At 36.7% G+C, this 24,431-nt stretch overlaps 1 protein-coding gene across 2 annotated transcripts in view; it reads left to right on the top strand.

Moving 5' to 3' along the window:
• The first annotated feature begins 1,616 nt into the window (after positions 1–1,616).
• LOC754303 (deleted in malignant brain tumors 1 protein) overlaps positions 1,617–24,431 on the top strand; it is a 28,432-nt gene continuing 5,617 nt past the window's right edge. For both annotated transcript variants that reach the window (XM_030978380.1, XM_030978381.1), the window contains exons 1-4: positions 1,617–1,844; positions 6,078–6,410; positions 8,235–8,549; positions 11,392–11,712. In XM_030978380.1, coding sequence (XP_030834240.1) covers positions 1,778–1,844; positions 6,078–6,410; positions 8,235–8,549; positions 11,392–11,712 — 1,036 coding nt within the window. In that variant the 5' untranslated portion in view covers positions 1,617–1,777. The remainder of the gene's footprint in view (positions 1,845–6,077; positions 6,411–8,234; positions 8,550–11,391; positions 11,713–24,431) is intronic.

Below are 24,431 nucleotides of genomic sequence, written 5' to 3' on the forward strand. Positions count from 1 at the left end.
TAGGATAGCATGCAAGGTTGATATGAACATTTCTTCAAAAACTTAAAGACTTTTACGATGTAAAACATACATTTAGATGTAAATAGTACGATCCTAATGCTCCCTCTTTTTTTTTTCCTCTCTCTCTCTCTTCCTCTTCACTTCATTTTCCCTTTTAGTAAGACTTTCATAATGCAATTGTTTTGCAAGAGATTCACTGTGAAAAAGTTGGGCAATATTTTGCAACACTTTGCCCAACGTTGTGCCAATAGTCAACCCAACCATCTATTGGGCAATATTTTCGTATTTTGCCCAACAGCTGGTCGAGATTTTCCCAACAAGTGGGATACCGTAGTCGTGCAGTTGAAGGGTCATATCTTTGCCCAAATTTTGGTCAAAATACGAAACAATTATGCACGTGTGAAGTAGGGTACTTATGTTTACCAATACCACTGGGCAAAATATTGCCCAATAGATGGTTGGGTTGACTATTGGCACAACGTTGGGCAACGTGTCGGGAAAATATTGCCCAACTTTTTCGCAGTGTAGCCTCCCCTTCTCCTGCTTTTAAAGGGAAAACTATGCTTATTTAGATGTGTGCATCTGTTAGCTTGCAAGTTTCTTCAGAAACTAAAAGACTCTTACGATTTAAAAAGTACATTTACATGAAAGGTAGTTAGATCCTAAAGCTCCCCCTCTCTCTCTCTCTCTCTCTCTGTCTCTCTCTGTCTCTCTGTCTCTCTTTATCCCTCTACACAATTTTTCCGTCTCTTCCTCTCCGCAACTCTCCCTTTTCTTCTTTCCCTATCTCTCCCCCCTCTCTCTCTCTCTCTCCTTTTTTACCAATTACATGTAATTTCACATACTCTGAATTTATAATTTATTTTCCTTCAACTTGTGTCCTATGTCTATTGTTTATTTCGTTGTTTGTTTGATTTGTTTTAGTTCAACGCTGGATAACCGAAACCAATCTAGCAACATATGAAATGGTTCTTACATCAAGGAGGATGGGGGGGGGGGGTGGAATTGAAACACGCACACACACACACACACACACACACACACACACATATATAATATATATATGGATAGATCATGATTGAATGGCCATCTTGGGCGCCATCTTGGATTTCTAGGTGTCCTGATGGCCATAACCCATTTAAGTAGTATGAATGGATTCTTCAACCCCAGAGCCAAGGCATAGACACTAAAATACCATCACTAAGATAGATGTATCACGATTTGTCGCTAATTAAAAGTATTAGCGGCCAACTTAGACGCCATTTTGAAGGAAAAAGAAAAACAATTTTCGGGGGTTCGATTTTCTTAGATATTTAGTTTGTGTTCCTGATGTCAAACACTACCGAAATCGTTGTAAAACCATTTGTTGCAATATTTGGGCCGAACCCCATATTGACCCGAGTACATGTTGTTGTAAATCTACTATGGCTCTGTGTTTTGATTTTGTTGTTGTAATGAGTCTGTCTGTGCAGAATACGATACAATGTCAAAGTTTCTTTCCTCATATTTTGTTTTGAGTGTAGAGCATGCGCAGTATTATTACCCATAAGTATATCTTAAGTGGTTTGGCAGTTTGATAATTTCCCATTCCTCCAGATTATTATAACGCGTTGAACTCGATTGAGGAAATAAAGACTACAATATATTTAGTCGAGTCTTGCATTCACATCCTTGCTTTGATGGGCTGATAAACATCGAACTCGACCTTTCGGTAGATGTCTTATAATCTTTCTTTTTTTTAATCAGTCATTCGGCATCTGATCTGATCTGGATTTTGATGAGGATGAGGATGAAGGCCTTGGAGTTTTATCCCGTGGTGATTATAATCGCCCTGAGCATGAGAAGTAAGTTTTAGTGAGAGTTTTGGTTATGAAAGTATGTCAGCTATCAGTCATATACGTGAGCTGATTGGGTTTGATTTGATTTATCATACGGGCAGATTTGTTTATTACAGGAGTTCTATTAAATCGAAGTCAGATTTATTAACGAGCAATACAACTACTTTTAACTGTTGATTACTTTTGTTAGTTAGTCTTGATTCCTCAATATTTGGTATAATGTAAGGTTATAGCCTATTGATTAATTAAAGCTATTATGTATCGAATTAACGATCAAATAAATACGTGTATATTCCTTTTAACAAATGGTTTTGTTTATCACAGATGTTAATGTAAATATAAACCCAACGTGCGTCACATTGACAAAACTGTGTAACCATTTAGCAATATTTCATCCTCTAGCTATTTTCCCACATTATTGCATGATCTCTGAAAGATTGACCTACATATAATGCAGACAATGATTTTGATTCGTCTAGAAAATAGAATTACTCACCTTCATACCATCAGTATTTCGTTCTTTAAATCGGTTAGTAGTACACGGCGTAGCTACAGTGGGGAGGTGCCATTTTAAAGGAGAGATTGACCAACCAGGTTTGGGTTTGGCACACAAATATTGCTAATTTGTTGGGCAAGCACATACGAATACTGTACTCGCTATCTTGTGACTAACCGGGGCGAGAAAACTGGCTTACAGTCCCAAATTCACCATGACGGTTGCCCAAACGTTTGGTAATCAGAAACATTCTCGTCCAGAGCCCCCATGTTGTTTTACCCTGAGTATGCCTGGTATGTGGTGATGAAAATAATAGAGTCCCTGAAACTGGAAGTACATCTATGATGGTTAGTTTCATTTCGGATATAGCTACTTCCGATATTGAGTTCCTTGATTTACTCGGATAAAAATTCAAGTGCACTTCAAGCAAAAAATGTTTAACAATGTTAGCTATAAATCGGACACACTCACGAAAATATTTCTTTAATCCCTTCTCGGAAAAATTAAATCTTGACTCATGAATGAAAGATAACAATAATTATCACTTTGTATCGAAAATTACTTTTCCCAATGTATGAGTAGTAGTAGTAGTTGTAAGAGTAGAAGTAGTAGTGTTAGTAGTAGTAGTAGTAGTAGTAGTAGTAGTAGGCCTAGTAGTAGTAATGTAGATTAACATTGAATCCGTTCAACATCGACTCCTCAATATAGCCTGTAATCCCAACATACAATGAAAGGGTCACTCATAAGCTTAGGCGCTAGAAGTAGGGGGGGGGGGGCAGGGAGTGCTCTCCCCCACCAAAAAAAGTGGGGGAAAATGCATTTTTGCCCCCCCCCCCCAGCAACAACAAAAAATGCATTTAAGAAGTAAAGATGGTTTGTATTTTGTAAACAAAAAGAACATTAAAAGAATAAAACCTGTATTGAATCAGTGTCACAAATCAGGTATCAAATATGCTCATCTGCCCCCTGGACCCCACCAAGGGCCCTGAGGCGGGCCCCTGGATGATCATCTGACAATAATTAAATACCTAAAACCCCTGGGTTTCAGGGGCTCTCCCCCTGGACCCCAACAAGGGCCCTAAGGTGGGCCCTAGGGGCCCTGTATGCCCATTTGACCGTAATTAAATACCTAAAACCTCTGAGCTTCCGGGGGCTCTGCCCCCTGGACCCTACCAACGGCCCTAAGGCGGGTCACTGGATGCTCACCTGACCGTTATTAAATACCTAAACCTTTGAACTTCAAGGGCTCTGCCCTCTGGAACCCACCAACGGCCCTAAGGAGGGTCCCTGGATGCTCATCTGACCGTTTTTTAATGCCTAACAACCATGAGCGTCCGGGGCTCAGCCCCTTGATCCCCGCCGGGGTAAAGCCCCTGGACCCTACGCCAATTTACGCGCACAACTAAATCCTCCCTTTCACTTTCAAAACAGGGCGGGCCGTGTGATAATGAAAGTAAATCCTTATTCTCATACATCCTATCAACATGTACATAATACTCTAAATACGGACTTTCTAGACTGCCGTTACAAATGTACTATGATTTTTAAAATATTAAATAATTACACTCCGTCTTATATGTCAAATAATATCAAATATCGCACGTATAATTATTTATTTCGCTCATCCCGAAATCTAGATCTCCCTATAAAATTGCAAAAGAACATTCTTCTAGGGGGGCGACACAATATAACCAACTACCAGAATACATCCGAATTGTAATTACATTAAGATCCTTCCATACCCTAATAACTGATTATTTTTCTTAACACACTTCCTTAAACTCAAATGACTTTTGCATATCTTTGTGTGTGTGTGTGTGTGTGTGTGTGTGCGTGTGTTATTTTAGAATTTTGTTGCTTTGGTATTTTTAAAAGCTTGTATTTATGTTTTGTTTCTATTATGCTTTATGTCGCTTTAATATTGGGCTTTCCACCGATTTTTGTCTATGTACATGTATTAATATTTCATTTTCTATATTTTACTATGTATAATATTTGTATCTGATTTCGGAAATATAAACAACAACAACAACAAGCATGTGCAATGCATTAATGCAGATAGTAGTTGCCTACATTACTGTATTACCTATGTCTATGTGCAATGTTCGCTGAGCTAAGACCAAACTAAATGAACTTTTTTTCAGGCTAATAATTTGACATTTAATGATTATGGATGAATCAATGTTTCAACTACCCTCTTTGCCTCCAGAGTTGACTTTAAAAAAGCCCCATAATTCTGGATGCTCTGGATACAAGGAAGTTTGGTATAAAAAACAATATTCAGTCTAGATGTTTTTCTTATCACTTCTTACCACTTGACTGCGTTATCATAATTTAGAACTTAAGGTTCCAGTACTTTACATGTACATGTCAATCATAATTTTAACCTTTGACTTCAAGGAAAATATATGACCTTCACACATGAAATTCTTCATGGTTTGATCATTCAAGTTATAAAAGGATAAATAGGCACATTTCCAACAACTTTCATTACAGATAATAATAATATTAACAACAATAATAGTAATAATAATAATAATATAGAGTATTTGTAATGCGCCAACTCCACATGACTAATGAGTTCGAGGCGGATGGAGAAGAAAAAGTACACAAAAATACACACAAAATGAACAACAACAATGTGAAAGTAAATTTAAATCTGCTGGAAAGCCGCTTTGAACAAATGAGTTTTGAGGGCATGTTTAAAGCAATCTACACTTGAAATATAACGAATATGTTGTGGCAATTGATTCCATAGGTGAGGTCCAGCGTGTGCAAATGACCGATCCCCCATGATCCTTAGTTTTCGGAACAACAATCAATTGAGAAGCGGATGATCTTAAGCGCCTGGGAGGATTATAAGGCATCAACAAATTAAAAGTAGTACTAATGATAATAATAAAATTAATAATAGTTGTAGTTGTAGTAGTAGTATTAGTAGAAGTAGTAGTAGTAGTAGTAGTAGTAGTTGTAGTAGTACTAGTAGTAGAGGTAGTACCTATACAAGTTGTAATAGTCTTGGCAGTTGTCATAGTAAGCAAATAATTGCCGTTGGTGAAGGTGATGGGACAAACTATCACTTCCGAGGCGATCTGGATGTAGCTATCTTTCCAAAGCGAAGCTGAGGAAAGATAGCGTATACATTCTGATCGACGAGGAAGTGATAGTTTGCCATCGCCTGAAACGAAAAGGTGATTATTTGCTTTATATTCCACATCTAAAACGATTTAACTACAAAAAGAATAGGACGTGTATGCATTTACATGAAAGACACCTAGGCCCAAATTCACACCAAAAAAGTTTAAGTTTAACCCAACCCCTTGAGGGTGCGGTGCGCGCATGTGTTTTCTTTAATTGCACTCAATGGTAATGCGCTTAATTACGCCTGTTTTAGTGCGCTTTTGGATAATTTTCACTGAAAGTGCGTTGTCCCGTGTAGATAGTACCTCTTTCTTCAGTGAAAGTGTGTTGCACTGTGTAGATAGTAGTAATATCTACACAGTGTAACGAACTTTTTTGCTTCTCCAATCAATAATTGGCGAACTATCTTTCATCACGTGATTTACTTTTGACCAATCGTAGAGCAAGATTCTTAGTATGTGGAATATAATATTTAATAGACGTATACATAAGTATTGGTATTATTATTCATGAAAGGGAAACAAACGTAGTCCACTGATTCTAGGCACTGAGAGTCTCTCTTTTTCAAGATGGATTCAACATTCTTTCTTTTGTCTAACAAGTTCCCTGTGCCTTTGGTCTGGATGTTCGTCTAATTGGAGGACCTGACATCTACAGTGGTCGAGTAGAGGTTCGTCATGATGGTGTCTGGGGTACTGTGTGCGATGACGGGTGGGACATCCAAGATGCAACAGTCGTCTGTAGAATGCTTGGCTTTGAGAACGCATCGATTGCCACTGGTTATGCAAAATATGGCGAAGGATCAAGCAGTATCTTCCTGGATAATGTCCACTGCAGTGGACTGGAGACCGATCTAGGAGAGTGCAGTCACAATGGGTTCGAAGTTCATGATTGTCAACATTCTGAGGATGCGGGCGTTATGTGTTCTAAAAACGGTATACCAATCATTTTCTTTTAACAATAGACCCCAATCAAATCGATGAACTATAGGCATGGTATAATAAATTAAACTATAACAATTCAAGTGCATGGCCACATTTAAAAGATTAAAACGAGCGGAAATTCTGCCAATAAATCATGAAATTATTCCCAACACTGCCACACTTTGGAACGATAGTTGCATCAAAGAATTAGAATACGTAGCTCTTAGATGCTGTCATTGAAGTCAAAACTAAACAAAATCAGGCGGTTGCTGAATTTTTCTAACGAGAAGATAAAATCGTTGAGGGCGTGTCATAAACCTACACAACGACTTTTCATGCGTTTTAATAATAACAATAATAATAATACTAACATTTAGGTGATTTCAATGTTTATGATTTTTAGCGCTGTACAATAATCACCCTGGTATTATCCGAGCGGCCCAGTTATAGTAGATATTCATTGACTTTAAAAACTAACTTTATTTTCATTATTGCAAAGTTGAAACTTTGATTCGACAAGGTTATCAAAATTCAATGCTTGGAAACATTCGAAGTAATGATTATTATAAATTACAAAACGCTTAAAAAAAGCCCCGGCATAGCACCTGGAGAGCTCTCCGAACGCTGCTGAGATGTATTAGATCACAGTATGGACATGATTTGCACAAGCAGACGATGTCCCATGACATATCACACATTTCCAGTGCCTGAGTTTTCATCTTCTCTTCAGTTTTTTCTCTTACTTCACTACCGTCAGGCTTAATGTATAATCTATTGCCTCACTCTAAACCCTGCGTATGGTTTTATTTTGATGACAAATGGAGCGATACAAAAATAAAGGAATCTGTCGCTTGTAAACAAAATAAGACGCCATTGTATATTCCGCTGCACACACCGCGGTATGTTCGGCGTTTCAAGAGGGAACAAATGCCGTCCTTAATCATTCCGGAGGGTTTTCAATTTGAAAGTCTGGTTTCTTTGATTGTTAATCAGCCCCTATCCTGTGTATTTACAAGCAAGAGATTTTATTTATCAGAATCGGGTAATATCTTCTTTTGAATGGTTTGATGGTTTGACATACCATTACATTTATAGACAGTAAACTCATTATAATTTGACAAATAATAATGATAATAATAATAATGATAATAACAATAGCTAGTTCATGTATAGCGCTTTGCAAATGTCTTTATGTTTACTTTATGGGATGTCGTTTGATTGAGCAGTATTGGTCCATATAGTGACGTCATTAAAACATCTTTATTTTTCCGGCGAATCTCTCGTATATCCCAGCTGCTATGAGGTGGTTGTATTTGTATTTTTTTTTATAAATCACCCGATATGTAGTTGACCTAAAACTTGTACGATGGCCATCGATCTGTTAGCTTACCAGTTTATAGTGATACATTAGTTAACATATTTGTGATTTTCCTTCAATTTCACATTTAAGGCGTTCCGGTCCTCTAACACTGGATGAATTTCTACCTAATCTCTTTTTAGTTAATGAAGTTATTGGTGAGCTGTAACCGGCATGTCGAAACCTATTTATATGAACTTGTGCTCTCGAAAATTTAGAAACAACACAAATTTTTGGTGGTTAATTGCCGGCTAAGCTCTCAAGGATGGTGACCTTCTTCGCTCATGAGACAAGTCAGAAATCTTAAGGCATATTGAAGAATGAGATAATGAATGAATCAATAAGTTCACGCAATTTAGCAGGCAAGATTTTCCTGCAATTGAAATGCTTAAAACATGTTTACTGCGGTTAGTACAATAAGACTAAATACCTACAACTCCCGCCCCATTAATTTATTTATTCTTGTATTCATTATCCAGATCTGCAGGTTCGTCTAGTTGGTGGACAAACCGCCTTAGAAGGTCGTGTTGAGGTGTTCTTTGAAGGTTCTTGGGGAACAGTTTGCGATGATCTTTGGGACTTGAACGACGCCAGAGTTGTATGCAGAATGCTTGGCTTTCAGATCGCAGTGACAGCAGTCACGAGCGCTGAATACGGACCAGGTTCTGGAAGCATCATTCTTGATAATGTCGGATGCCTTGGGACAGAACGCAATCTTGCTGAATGCCCCCACAGGGGATTTGAGAATAATGATTGTGGACATGACCAAGACGCTGGTGCTGTCTGCGCTAATGGTGAGAACCGTGATATATTATACTTACACTCATACTGGTGATGTAAAATATAGCGAAAGCAGAGGCAACTTATTCTTGCATCATGTCCACAGTAGTGGACTGATCTAGGAGAATGCAGTCACAATGGCCCGAATTCACAAAGGAGGTTTGTCGACAAACCTAGGTTTATATGCGTCATAATTTATGACGCGTTTCGACGCGTTTTTACAGACCAAGGTTTGTAAAAGCGCGTCGAAACGCATCATGTGACGCACATAAACCTAAGTTTGTCGACAAACCTCCTTTGTGAATTCGGGCGTTGTTTGGTCTGAAAACGGTATACCAATTATTCTCTTGATCAGATCTAGCCGATCAGACCTCAAAATGATGAACCACATACATAGTATAATAAATTAAAAGTGCATGGCCATATTTGAAAGATTAAAACGTTGCAGTTATGTAAATAAAATGCATTCTGGACACTGCCCACGTTATTTCCCTTGAACTAAAGTTACATCAAAGAAGTAGAATGATAAGCTCTTACGCTACGGTCACAAAGTTTCGTACGAACGATAATTTCGTACGAATCTCCCTGTTTTTCCATTGTCTTCCCGAATTTCCATTGTCTGAAAATCGTTCGTACGGCGTTCGTAGCAATTCTTAAAGGCATTTGTGACCGAGGCTTTAGTTGCTTTCATTGAAGCCTCGTTCACAAATGCCATAACGAACGCCGTACGAACGATTTTCAGACAATGGAAATTCGGTAAGACAATGGAAAAACAGGGAGATTCGTACGAACTTATCGTTCGTTCGAACATTTGTGATCGTAGCTTTACGTCAAACCTAATGCCTGGGTCACAAATATATAGCAACTGCTAAGACCGCCGTACGAACGATTTTCAGACCATTTCATAAGATCTTCTTAAGAAGGCCGTACGAAACCAGCGTTCGTAGACCATTCGTAGTTCGCAGACTAGTCGATGGTCTTGTCCAAGATTTTTTTGACCTCGTACGAAACACTCTCTTCGTAAGATGGCCGCACGAACGTCGTAATAAAATCTTAAGAACCACGCAAGATCTTTGACATTTCGTAGGGCGAGAGACAATTCTAGAAGCCTTACATTTCTTACGACGATCGTACGAAAGCCTTAAATTTTTCATGCAGGTCTCTTACGGCGTTCGTAAGAACGCCTTACAAACAGATTTTCGTGTCACCTTCGTACGAACGTCTCCTTGCGTTCATATCAGGCGTTCGTAAGGTGCTCGTAAAGTGTACGTACACATTTTATGCAAGTTATACAGTGCTCTTTTGCAACCCGACACAATATACACACAAATCGTAAGATCTTCATACGAATGACCTGAGAATGCCGTCAGTTACACGTACGGCCATCTTGCGAGAACAACAGGGACTTTTAGATTTGCAAGACGGAGAACGTGGACTGCCCTTTTAAGGTAATGTGATGTCACTGTCAGTGTCTTAAAAGGACGTCACATTGCCTTAAAAGGGCATTCCATGTTCTCCGTTGTGCAAATCTAAAAGTCCCTATTAACTCGTAAGATTGCCGTAAGTCTGACGTAAGAAGAACTCAAGGCATTCTTACGAGAAAAAAAAACGAAAAAAATAACGGCGTTCATACGAACTCCGTGTGAAAGACGTCAGACGATATGCCAAATTTACGAATCTCTATACGAACTCTTGATGTCGTACGAGCAGGGATATTTGTAAGAACACATCGTTCGTACGAACCTATGTGACCGTAGCTTTAAAAAAATCATTAGCTGGATTGTTCTAATGAGAACATGAAATCGTTGAGGGCCTGTCGTAAACCTACACAACGACTTTCCATGCCTTTTTATAATAATAATAATAATAATAATAATAATGTTATGTATTTGTTGAATTAACCTAAAGGATGTTAGTCCAAAAGTGGGACTCGAAACTTTTGCTGTGTACTTTTAAAGAATAGCGCAGCGATTATGGAGCGGTTTATCATTACAGTGAAAGGTACTATGTCCCTTTTGCAGCCAACCTCAAATTCTGTAGAACTTTGCAGGAATTATGAATATGTCATGTGTGTCCTATCTGTGAAATTGGTCGTTAGCAGTGTCCTAATATTCAAATTATGCAAGGAAACCCGTTTACTTGCTATATAGACTTCACTGTCAGACACTATTGAGTGACTGACTCGCTTTCTTTCTTTTTTGGTAAAAACATACATAAAATGTGCTGTAAAGGATACACGAGCATTAAGTTTGTCTACATCAATAACCCACTTCTTGTGATGGCCAAAATCAAACTGATTGAATCTTTGCGCAGCATAACACGTATGACCATTCGGTACAATGGTCGATTTGACAGGTTATAGTCGTTATTTTCCCACTTTAAGACATTTTCAAGCCCCACCTTTTTTAGGGAAGTTCTAAATTAGTGTCATCTTTCAAATGCCGTAGGAATTTAACCCTTTTTTTTTTATTGGGCCTGCAAATGGGACATAGTACCTTTAATGTAGTTATTGGTGAGCTCTAACCAGCATGTTGAAACCTATTTATATCCAATTTCTGACGAGGAGGTTGATATTAACATCCTGTTCTCGAAAATATGGATACAAAAAAAAAATTGTGGTAAATAGCCGGCTAAGCTCTGAAGGATGGCGACCTTCTTCATTCCTGTAATGTAAGACAAGTCAGACATCTCAGGGGTGATGAAACATGAAGTAATGGATAATTCAGCAATAACAAGCAAACGTTTCCTGTCATGGCACAAAACCATACTGAAAAGCTTAATACATCTTAATTACGGTTCGTAAATTAAGACTAAATACCTACAACTCCCGCCCCACTATTTATCTTTTTTATTTAGATCTAGGTCTGCAAGTTCGTCTAGTTGGTGGACAAACCGCCTTAGAAGGTCGCGTTGAGGTGTTCTTTGAAGGTTATTGGGGAACAGTTTGCAATGATGCCTGGGACTTGGACGACGCCAGAGTTGTATGCAGAATGCTTGGCTTTCAGAACGCAGTGAGAGCAGTAACGGGCGCTGAATACGGTGAAGGTTCTGGAAGCATCATTCTTGATGATGTCGATTGCCTTGGGACAGAACACGACCTTACTGAATGCTCCCACAATGGATATGAGATTCATAATTGTGGACATAGCGAAGACGCTGGTGCTGTCTGCGCTAATGGTGAGATACTCATTCTCATACTGGTTATGCAATGTGGCGAGGCCGAAGGTCATATTTTGCTGGGTATGACTTGAGACTGATTTAGGAGAGTCCAGCCACGATATTCATAATAAGTTCATAATAATTTATTATAAACGTATCGAGGATGTGGGTGATGTGTGCTCTAAAAACGATATACCAATCATTCTCTTGTAAAGGGATAGCTGATGAGACCTCACTGAAAACGATAATCTACATGCATAGAATGATAAAGTAAGCTATAACAATTAAAGTGCATGACCATATTTGTAAGATTAAAATGTTACAGAATACCTTCAATAAATCATTCCGGATACTGCAACACTTTTGAACTAAAATTGCATCAAAGAAGTAGGATACTTAAATGCTATCGTTGAAGACGGACCTAAGAAAATCAGTAGCTAAATGGTTAGAACGAGAAGATGAAATCGGTGAGGGGGTGTCATATAGCATTCACCTACGTTGCGTTGCGATTTTCTATGCCTTTAAGTGAAAATAATAATAAAAACTAGACTTTAATTCGTCACTTTGACGAATTAGGTGATACGTATGCTAATGGTTTACATAATAAAGAATGCATTACACGATATCATATTATTTCATGAAATGCTTCATCCATTAAGATCTATCCATATGTCAAGTTTAAATTGTGTCCCCTTGATCATTATGGATCTAGGGAAGATAGATTGAAAAAAATATGACCATTGACCCTGCGCAGTAACCAGTTACACCTTTGACTCTAATTTACATCATGAAGATAACATTTTGACGATTTTATCTTATTCAAAGAAATGAAAATGTAATTGATAAATGATTATCATCATTATGATAATGATGATCATGATGATCATGATGAAGATCATAATCATGAGCGGGATCCTGACATCTTATTGACAAAATGAGGGGTGATTTAGATAGCACATAGTCTTAGCTACAGCATACTCAAAAATCAACAAAATCCAAGCAGAAATAACGGCGATATTGCTCGCAAAAGACAGGAATGTAGAATCCAGATTTGAGAAAAAATTATCTCCCACAGGGATTACACGCAAAAAGTAATGGATTAAGTGAAAATAGGGAAACAATAAAGTAAATAGGGTTGTTTATTACATTATTTGCGATTCTACGTGTTCGAATAATTAAAGGAGATGGTACAGTGAAAGGTCAACAAGAAAAAAAAAAGTTCAGAATTTTTTTTGGGGAGACACCCGGACTCGAACCCGGGATCTCAAGGTCGGAAGTCAAGTGCGTTACCGATATACCAAAACATTTCCCATAGCGATTACACGTAAACGAAAATGGAATTCTAAAATCCCACTTTGCAAGTAAAATATGAGCATGATCCCGGCATATGATCGAAAAATGAAGTACACATTGGAGATAGCTCATTGTCTCAGCTACAACATACTCGAAGCTCACCGAAAAAAAAGTCAAAACAACGGAGATGTTGCTCGCGAAAGACGGAAATGTAGAATGCAGTTTTGAGAAATAGTCATGTCCCTTAGACAATACACGCAAAATGTGAAAAATTGACATGCCTCCTTTAATTGCAAAAATACGCCATGATACCTTTGTCAAACAGGAAAATTGTGTACACTATATTTGTAGGATATTATCTCAGCTACAACATATCAAAATTCTAAAGAAAAACAATCGATATTTTTAGAGATACAATCAATTTTCCAAAAATATGCAAACGTCATAATATGCAAATTTAAATTTTGAGTTCGGAGGCCATTATGATGACATCATGAGTTAATTGAGGATCAAATGAGACATGAAATCATATCTCCAACTCATGATCTATCAACATATGAAAACATATTGGGAGTTCATATCTATTCTGAAGAGTTACAATGAATTTTGTATAGGTATGTTTTTGCCCATATATTGTGGATAAAGATAACGCAGATCCGCGCGCGCTGTCAACTTTGACGGACGCTCATTGCGTTATTAAAAGGTGAACAAATTATCAAAATGCTTGGAAAAATGTGCCAAATACGCTGAAATAGAAAATTTGGCAATTCTATGTTACAAAATGCTAGTGCGCACAAAAAACGCGCGCGCATGCGCGTGTGCATGATTTTTTTGTCAAATGCTCCATATGGCCTGAAACGTATGCAAAAAAAATTTGAGATGATTTAGAGCATTTTTAATTTTTGCGCGCGCGTAAACGCGCGGACGAACGCGCCCGCGCACATTTGCGCACGTTTATTGACCTGAAATTGACCGGACGAATATTGATCTTATTCATGATAAGTATGAATGAAAAATTACTTTCCGTTATGAAGATATGATCATAAGTTGATTTTCACAAAATGGCGCCTGGATGACGTCATAATGACTTTGAGTCTTTGAAAAGTCACGCAGTTCTAAGTTAGACTAAGATCTATCATCATGGCAAGTTTCATGATAATGGCTTTATTCAGTCTTGAGATATCCTGCGAACAAATTCGAGGAAGAATAATAATAAATAAACTAGACTTTAATTCGTCACTTAGACGAATTAGGTGATACGTATGATAATGGTTTACATAACGAATAATGTATTACACGATATATTATTTTGCTTCTCCCATTCATATGCTTCTCCCATTATGATCTATTCATATGTCAAGATTAAATTGTGTCTCCTTGATCATCATGGAACTAGGGAAGATAGATTGAAACAATATATGACCTTTGACCCTGTGCAGTAACCAGTTACACATTTGACTCTAATTTACATCATGAAGAACACCTTTTGACGATTTTATCTTATTCAAAGAAATGAAAATGTAATTGATAAATGATTAGCATCATTATGATAATGATGATCGTGATGATCATGATCATGATCATGATCATGAGCGCGATCATGACATCTTATTGAAAAAATGAGGGTTGATTTAGATATCATATAGTCTCAGCTACAACATACTCAAAAATCAACAAAATCCAAGCCGAAATAACGGCGATATTGCTCGCAAAAGACAGGAATGTAGACTCCAGATTTGAGAAAAAGTCATTTCCCATAGGGATTACACGCAAAAAGTAATGGATTAAGTAAAAATAGGGTAATAATAAAGTAAAAAGGGTTATTTATGACATTATTTGCGAATCTACGTGTTTAAATAATCAAAGGAGATGGTACAGTGAAGGTCAAAAGGAAAAAAAATGAAAAAAAAAGTGTTGGAGACACCCGAACTCGAACCAGGGATCTCGAGGTTGGAAGTCAAGTGCGTTACCGATATACCAAAACATCTCCCATAGCGATTACACGTTAACAGGAAATGGAATTCAGAAATCCTACTTTGCAAGTGAAATATGAGCATGATCCCGGCATCTAATCGAAAAATAAAATGCACACTTTTGATAGCTAATTGTCTCAGCTACAACATATCCGAAGCTCAGCGAAAACGAAGCTAAAACAACGGAGATTTTGCTCGCGAAAGACAGGAGTGTAGAATCCAGTTTTGAGAAAAAGTCATGTCCCATAGAGAATACACGCAAAATGCGAAAAATTGACATGCCTCCTTTAATCGCAAAAATACACCATGATACTTTTGTCAAAAATAAAAATTGTGAACATTACATTTGTAGAAAATTGTCTCAGCTAGAACATATCAAAATTAAAAAGAAAATTGATCCATATTTACAGAGATACAATCAATTTTCCAAAAATATGCTGACGTCATAATATGCAAATTAAAATTTTGAGTTTGGAGGCCATTATGATGACGTCATGAGTTAATTGAGGATCAAATGAGACATGAAATCATATCTCCGACTCATAATCTATCCAAATATGACAAAATATTAGGAGTTTCTATCTATTCTAAAGAGTTACAATGAATTTTATATAGGCATGTTTTTGCCCATGTATTGTGGATAAAGATAACGCAAATCCGCGCGTGCTGTCAACTTTGACGGACGCTCATTGCGTTAAAAAAAGGTGAACAAATTATCAAAATGCTTGGAAAAATGTACCAAATATGATGACAGAAAAAAATCGGCGATTCTATGTTGCAAAATGCCAGTACGCGCGAAAACGCGCGCGCATGCGCGTGTGCGTAATTTTTTTATCAAATGCTCCATATGGCCTGAAACGTATGCAAAAAAAATTTGGGATGATTTAGAGCATTTTTAATTTTTGCGCGCGCGTAAACGCGCGGACGAGCGCGCACGCGCGTATTTACGCACGTTTATTGACCTCAACTTGACCGGACGGATATTGATCTTAATCATGATAAATATGAATGAAAAATTATTATTCGTTATAAAGATATGATCATTAGTTGATATTCACAAAATGGCGCCTGGATGACGTCACGATGACTTTGAGTCTTTGAAAAGTCACGCAGTTCTAAGTTAGACTAAGATCTATCATCATTGAAAGATTCATAACAATGGCTTCGTTCAGTCTTGAGATATCCTGCGAACAAATTCGAGGAAGAATAATAATAAATAAATAAATAAATAATAATAAAAATCTTGACGAAATCAAAAGGTGATACGTCTACGTACGTATCACCTAACTAGACTTTAATTCGTCACTTTGACGAATTAGGTGATACGTATGCTCATGTGTAACATAATGAAGAACGCATTTTCACGATTTCATAATTCGTTTACTACTCCCATTATGGTCTATCCATGAGTCAAGTTTCAACTGTAGGGCAAGAGGGAGACAGACCAAGAGAATAAGGGGGACGCAAGGCAAGAGAGAGAGAGAGAGGGAGAGGGTGAAAGAGAAGAGAGATAGATAGATGCAGAGACAGACCAAAAAAGGAGAGGGGCAGAACATTAGAGGAGAAGTAAAGAGCAAGAGAGAGGAGAGAGAGATGCAATTGAGAACAATGCCTTCCAGATGACCATGATTGAAAGTGGTATAGCGCCCCCTTCAGGTATCCGATTGAGGATTGTTATATATGATAATTGACATGTCACCTATGATTGAATTTTTGACTATGATAACGTCATGATAATGTTAAATAGTCTACATAAATCTCGTGGAAACTTGTCTCAGCTACAACATACTCAAAAATCAACAAAATCCAAGCAGAAATATCGGCGATATTGCTCAAAACACAGGAATGTAGAATCCAGATTTGAGAAAAAGTCATCTCCCATAGAGATTAAACGCAAACAGTAATGGATTAAGTGAAAAATAGGGTAGTAATAAAGAAAATAGGGTAGTTTATTACATTATTTGCGATTCTACGTGTTTTAATACTCAAAGGAGATGGTACAGTAAAAGGTCAAAAAATAAAGTGAAGACACATATTGTTGGAGACACCCGGACTCGAACCATGGATCTCGAGGATGGAAGTCAAGTGCGTTACCGATATACCAAAACATTTCCCATAGCGATTACACGTAAACGGGAAATGGAATTCTCAAATCCTACTTTGCAAGTGAAATATGAGCATAATCCCGGAATCTGATCGAAAAATGAAAGGCACACGTGTGATAGATTATTGTCTCAGCTACAACATATTCAAAGCTCAGCAAAAACTAAGCTAAGACAACGGAGATTTTGCTCGCGAAAGACAGGAGTGTACAATCCAGTTTTGAGAAAAAGTCATGTCCCATAGAGAATACACGCAAAATGTAAAAAATTGACATGCCTCCTTTAATCGCAAAAATACGCCATGATTCCTTTGTCAAAATGAAAAATTGTGGACACTGCATTTATAGACAATTGTCTCAGCTAGAACATATCAAAATTTGAAACAAAATCAATCAATATTTAAAGAGATACAATCAGTTTTCCAAAAATATGCTTACATCATAATGTGCAAATTAAAATTTTGAGTTCGGAGGCCATTATGATGACATTATGAGTTAATTGAGAGTCAAATGAGACATGAAATCATATTTCCATTTCATAATCTATCCAAATATGAAAAAAATATTAGGATTTTCTACCTATTCTAAAGAGTTACAATGAATTTTATATAGGCATGTTTTTGCCCATGTATTGTGGATAAAGATAACGCAATTCCGCGCGTGCTGTCAACTTTGACGGACGCTCATTGCGTTAATAAAAGGTGAGCAAATTATCAAAATGCTTGGAAAAATGTGCCAAATATGATGACAGAGAAAATTTGGTGATTCTATGTTGCAAAATGCCAGTACGCGCGGAAACGCGCACGCATGCGCGTGTGCGCGATTTTTTGCGAAATGCTTTAAATGGCCTGAAACGTATGCAAAAAAAATTGGGATGATTTGGAGCATTTTAAATTTTTGCGCGCGCATTTACGCGTGCACGAACGCGTACGCGCACGTTTACGCACGTTTATTGACCTAAAATTGACCGGACGGATATTGATCTTAACCATGATAAATATGAATGAAAAATTACTATCCGTTATGAAGATATGATCATTAGTTAATTTTCACAAAATGGCGCCTGGATGACGTCACGATTATTTTGAGTCTTTGAAAAGTCACGCAGTTCTAAGTTAGACTAAGATCTATTATCATTGAAAGATTCATAACAATGGCTTCATTCAGTCTTGAGATATCTTGCGAACAAATTTGAGGAAGAATAATAAATAAAAACTAGACTTTAATTCGTCACTTAGACGAATTAGGTGATACGTATGATAATGGTCTACATAACGAATAATGCATTACACGATATATTATTTTGTAAAATGCTTCTCCCATTCATATGCTTCTCCCATTATGATCTATTCATATGTCAAGATTAAATTGTGTCTCCTTGATCATCATGGATCTAGGGAAGATAGATTGAAACAATATATGACCTTTGAACCTGTGCAGTAACCAGTTACACATTTGACTCTAATTTACATCATGAAGAACACCTTTTGACGATTTTTATCTTATTCAAAGAAATGAAAATGTAATTGATAAATGATTATCATCATTATGATAATGATGATCATGATGATCATGATCATGATCATGAGCGCGATCATGACATCTTATTGAAAAAATGAGGGTTGATTTAGATAGCATATAGTCTCAGCTACAACATACTAAAAAATCAACAAAATCCAAGCCGAAATAACGGCGATATTGCTCGCAAAAGACAGGAATGTAGACTCCAGATTTTAGAAAAAGTCATCTCCCATAGGGATTACACGCAAAAAGTAATGGATTAAGTGAAAATAGGGTAATAATAAAGTAAAAAGGGTTATTTATGACATTATTTGCGAATCTACGTGTTTAAATAATCAAAGGAGATGGTACAGTGAAGGTCAAAAGGAAAAAAAAGTGAAAAAAAAAATTGTTTGAGACACCCGGACTCGAACCAGGGATCTCGAGGTTGGAAGTCAAGTGCGTTACCTATATACCAAAACATCTCCCATTGCGATTACACGTAAACGGGAAATGGAATTCAGAAATCCTACTTTGCAAGTGAAATATGAGCAGGATTCCGACATCTAATCGAAAAATAAAGGGACACACTTTTGATAGCTCATTGTCTCAGCTACAACATATCCAAAGCTCAGCGAAAACAAAGCTAAAACAACGGAGATTTTGCTCGCGAAAGACAGGAGCGTAGAATCCAGTTTTGAGAAAAAGTCATGTCCCATAGAGAATACACGCAAAATGCGAAAAATTGACATGCCTCCTTTAATCGCAAAAACACACCATGATACTTTTGTCAAAAATAAAAACTGTGAATACTACATTTGTAGAAAATTGTCTCAGCTAGAACATATCAAAATTAAAAAGAAAATTGATCCATATTTACAGAGATACAATCAATTTTCCAAAAATATGCTGACGTCATAATATGCAAATTAAAATTTTGAGTTTGGAGGCCATTATGATGACGTCATGAGTTAATTGAGGATAAAATGAGTCATGAAATCATATCTCCGACTCATAATCTATCCAAATATGAAAAAATATTAGGAGTTTCCATCTATTCTAAAGAGTTACAATGAATTTTATATAGGCATGTTTTTGCCCATGTATTGTGGATAAAGATAACGCAAATCCGCGCGTGCTGTCAACTTTGACGGACGCTCATTGCGTTAATAAAAGGTGAACAAATTATCAAAATGCTTGGAAAAATGTACCGAATATGATGACAGAAAAAAATCGGCGATTCTATGTTGCAAAATGCCAGTACGCGCGAAAACGCGCGCGCATGCGCGTGTGCGTAATTTTTTTATCAAATGCTCCATATGGCCTGAAACGTATGCAAAAAAAATTTGGGATGATTTAGAGCATTTTAAATTTTTGCGCGCGCGTAAACGCGCGGACGAACGCGCACGCGCGCATTTGCGCACTTTTATTGACCTCAACTTGACCGGACGGATATTTATCTTTATCGTGATAATTATGAATGAGAAATACTTTTCCGTTATGAAGATATGATCATTAGTTGATTTTCACAAAATGGCGCCTGGATGACGTCACGATAATTTTGACTCTCTAAAAAGTCACGCAGTTCTAAGTTAGACTAAGATCTATCATCATGGCAAGTTTCATGATAATGGCTTTATTCAGTCTTGAGATATCCTGCGAACAAATTCGAGGAAGAATAATAATAAATAAATAATAAAAATCTTGACGAAATCAAAAGGTGATACGTCTACGTACGTATCACCTAAAAATAAATAAAAATCTTGACGAAATCAATAGGTGATACGTAGACTTCGTTACGTATCACCTAACTAGACTTTAATTCGTCACTTAGACGAATTAGGTGATACGTATGATAATGGTTTACATAACGAATAATGCATTACACGATATATTATTTTGTAAAATGCTTCTCCCATTTATATGCTTCTCCCATTATGATCTATTCATATGTCAAGATTAAATTGTGTCTCCTTGATCATCATGGATCTAGGGAAGATAGATTGAAACAATATATGACCTTTGACCCTGTGCAGTAACCAGTTACACATTTGACTCTAATTTACATCATGAAGAACACCTTTTGACGATTTTATCTTATTCAAAGAAATGAAAATGTAATTGATAAATGATTATCATCATTATGATAATGATGATCATGATGATAATGATCATGATCATGAGCGCGATCATGACATCTTATTGAAAAAATGAGGGTTGATTTAGATAGCATATAGTCTCAGCTACAACTTACTCAAAAGTCAACAAAATCCAAGCAGAAATAACGGCGATATTGCTCGCAAAAGACAGGAATGTAGACTCCAGATTTGAGAAAAAGTCATCTCCCATAAAGATTACACGCAAAAAGTAATGGATTAAGTGAAAATAGGGTAATAATAAAGTAAAAAGGGTTGTTTGTGACATTATTTGCGATTCTACGTGTTTTAATAATCAAAGGAGATGGTACAGTGAAGGTCAAAAGGAAAAAAAAGTGAAGAAAAAAATTGTTGGAGACACCCGGACTCGAACCAGGGATCTCGAGATTGGAAGTCAAGTGCGTTACCGATATACCAAAACATTTCCCATAGCGATTACACGTAAACGGGAAATGGAATTCTGAAATCCTACTTTGCAAGTGAAATATGAGCATGATCCCGGCATCTAATCGAAATATAAAGGGCGCACTTGTGATAGCTCATTGTCTCAGCTACAACATATCCGAAGTTCAGCAAAAACGAAGCTAAAACAACAGAGATTTTGCTCGCGAAAGACAGGAGTGTAGAATCCAGTTTTGAGAAAAAGTAATGTCCCATAGAGAATACACGTAAAATGTGAAAAATTGACATGCCTTCTTTAATTGCAAAAATACGCCATGATGCCTTTGTCAAAATGGAAAATTGTGGATAATTTATTTGTAGAAAATTGTCTCAGGTAGAACATATCAAAATTTAAAAGAAAATCAATCAATATTTACAGAGATACAATCAATTTTCCAAAATTATGCTGACGTCATAATATGCAAATTGAAATTTTGAGTTTGGAGGCCATTATGATGACGTTATGAGTTAATTGAGGGTCAAATGAGACATGAAATCATATCTCCAACTTATAACCTATCTAAATATGAAAAAATATTGGGAGTTTCTATCTATTCTGAAGAGTTACAAAGAATTTTGTATAGACATGTTTTTGCTCATGTATTGTGGATAAAGATAACGCAGGTCCGCGCGCGCTGTCAACTTTGACGGACGCTCATTGCGTTATTAAAAGATGAACAAGTTATCAAAATGCTTGGAAAGATGTACCAAATATGATGATAGAGAACATTCGGCGATTCTATGTTGCAAAATGCTAGTACGCGCAAAAAACGCGCGCGCATGCGCGTTTGCGTGATTTTTTGTCAAATGCTCCATATGGCCTGAAACGTATGCAAAAAAAATTTGGGATGATTTGGAGCATTTTAATTTTTTTCGCGCGCGTAAACGCGCGTACGAACGCGCACGCGCGCATTTGCGCACGTTTATTGATTTGAAATTGACCGGATGGATATTGATCTTCTTCCTGATAAATATGAATGAAAAATTCCTTTCCGTTATGAAGATATGATCATAAGTTTATTTTCACAAAATGGCGCCTGGATGACGTCACGATAATTTTGAGTCTTTGAAAAGTCACGCAGTTCTAAGTTAGACTAAGATCTATCATCATGGCAAGTTTCATGATAATGGCTTTATTCAGTCTTGAGATATCCTGCGAACAAATTCGAGGAAGAATAATAATAAATAAATAAATAAATAAATAAATAATAAAAATCTTGACGAAATCAAAAGGTGATACGTCTACGTACGTATCACCTAACTAGACTTTAATTCGTCACTTAGACGAATTAGGTGATACGTATGATAATGGTCTACATAACGAATAATGCATTACACGATATATTATTTTGTAAAATGCTTCTCCAATTCATATGCTTCTCCCATTATGATCTAGTCATATGTCAAGATTAAATTGTGTCTCCTTGATCATCATGGATCTAGGGAAGATAGACTGAAACAATATATGACCTTTGACCCTGTGCAGTAACCAGTTACACATTTGACTCTAATTTACATCATGAAGAACACCTTTTGACGATTTTTATCTTATTCAAAGAAATGAAAATGTAACTGATAAATGATTATCATCATTATGATAATGATGATCATGATGATCATGATCATGATCATGAGCGCGATCATGACATCTTATTGAAAAAATGAGGGTTGATTTAGATAGCATATAGTCTCAGCTACAACATACTCAAAAATCAACAAAATCCAAGCCGAAATAACGGCGATATTGCTCGCAAAAGACAGGAATGTAGACTCCAGATTTTAGAAAAAGTCATCTCCCATAGGGATTACACGCAAAAAGTAATGGATTAAGTAAAAATAGGGTAATAATAAAGTAAAAAGCGTTATTTATGACATTATTTGCGAATCTACGTGTTTAAATAATCAAAGGAGATGGTACAGTGAAGGTCAAAAGGAAAAAAAAGTGAGAAAAAAAAAGTGTTGGAGACACCCGGACTCGAACCAGGGATCTCGAGGTTGGAAGTCAAGTGCGTTACCGATATACCAAAACATCTCCCATAGCGATTAAACGTAAACGGGAAATGGAATTCAGAAATCCTACTTTGCAAGTGAAATATGAGCATAATTCTGGCATCTAATCGAAAAATAAAGGGAACACGTTTGATAGCTCATTGTCTCAGCTACAACATATCCAAAGCTCAGCGAAAACAAAGCTAAAACAACGGAGATTTTGCTCGCGAAAGACAGGAGTGTAGAATCCAGTTTTGAGAAAAAGTCATGTCCCATAGAGAATACACGCAAAATGCGAAAAATTGACATGCCTCATTTAATCGCAAAAATACACCATGATACTTTTGTCAAAAATAAAAATTGTGAATACTACATTTGTAGAAAATTGTCTCAGCTAGAACATATCATAATTAAAAAGAAAATTGATCCATATTTACAGAGATACAATCAACTTTCCAAAAATATGCTGACGTCATAATATGCAAATTAAAATTTTGAGTTTGGAGGCCATTATGATGACGTCATGAGTTAATTGAGGATAAAATGAGACATGAAATCATATCTCCGACTCATAATCTATATAAATATGAAAAAATATTAGGAGTTTCTATCTATTCTAAAGAGTTACAATGAATTTTATATAGGCATGTTTTTGCCCATGTATTGTGGATAAAGATAACGCAAATCCGCGCGTGCTGTCAACTTTGACGGACGCTCATTGCGTTAATAAAAGGTGAACAAATTATCAAAATGCTTGGAAAAATGTACCGAATATGATGACAGAAAAAAATCGACGATTCTATGTTGCAAAATGCCAGTACGCGCGAAAACGCGCGCGCATGCGCGTGTGCGTAATTTTTTTATCAAATGCTCCATATGGCCTGAAACGTATGCAAAAAAAAATTGGGATGATTTGGAGCATTTTAAATTTTTGCGCGCGCGTAAACGCGCGGACGAACGCGCACGCGCGCATTTGCGCACTTTTATTGACCTCAACTTGACCGGACGGATATTTATCTTAATCGTGATAATTATGAATGAGAAATACTTTTCCGTTATGAAGATATGATCATTAGTTGATTTTCACAAAATGGCGCCTGGATGACGTCACGATCATTTTGACTTTCCAAAAAGTCACGCAGTTCTAAGTTAGACTAAGATCTATCATCATGGCAAGTTTCATGATAATGGCTTTATTCAGTCTTGAGATATCTTGCGAACAAATTCGAGGAAGAATAATAAAAATAAATAATAATAATAATAATAAAGAAAAATCTTGACGAA

The sequence above is a fragment of the Strongylocentrotus purpuratus genome, unplaced genomic scaffold (assembly GCF_000002235.5).
Source record: "Strongylocentrotus purpuratus isolate Spur 01 unplaced genomic scaffold, Spur_5.0 spur5_scaffold_1, whole genome shotgun sequence".
NCBI classification, from domain to species: Eukaryota; Metazoa; Echinodermata; class Echinoidea; order Camarodonta; family Strongylocentrotidae; genus Strongylocentrotus; species Strongylocentrotus purpuratus.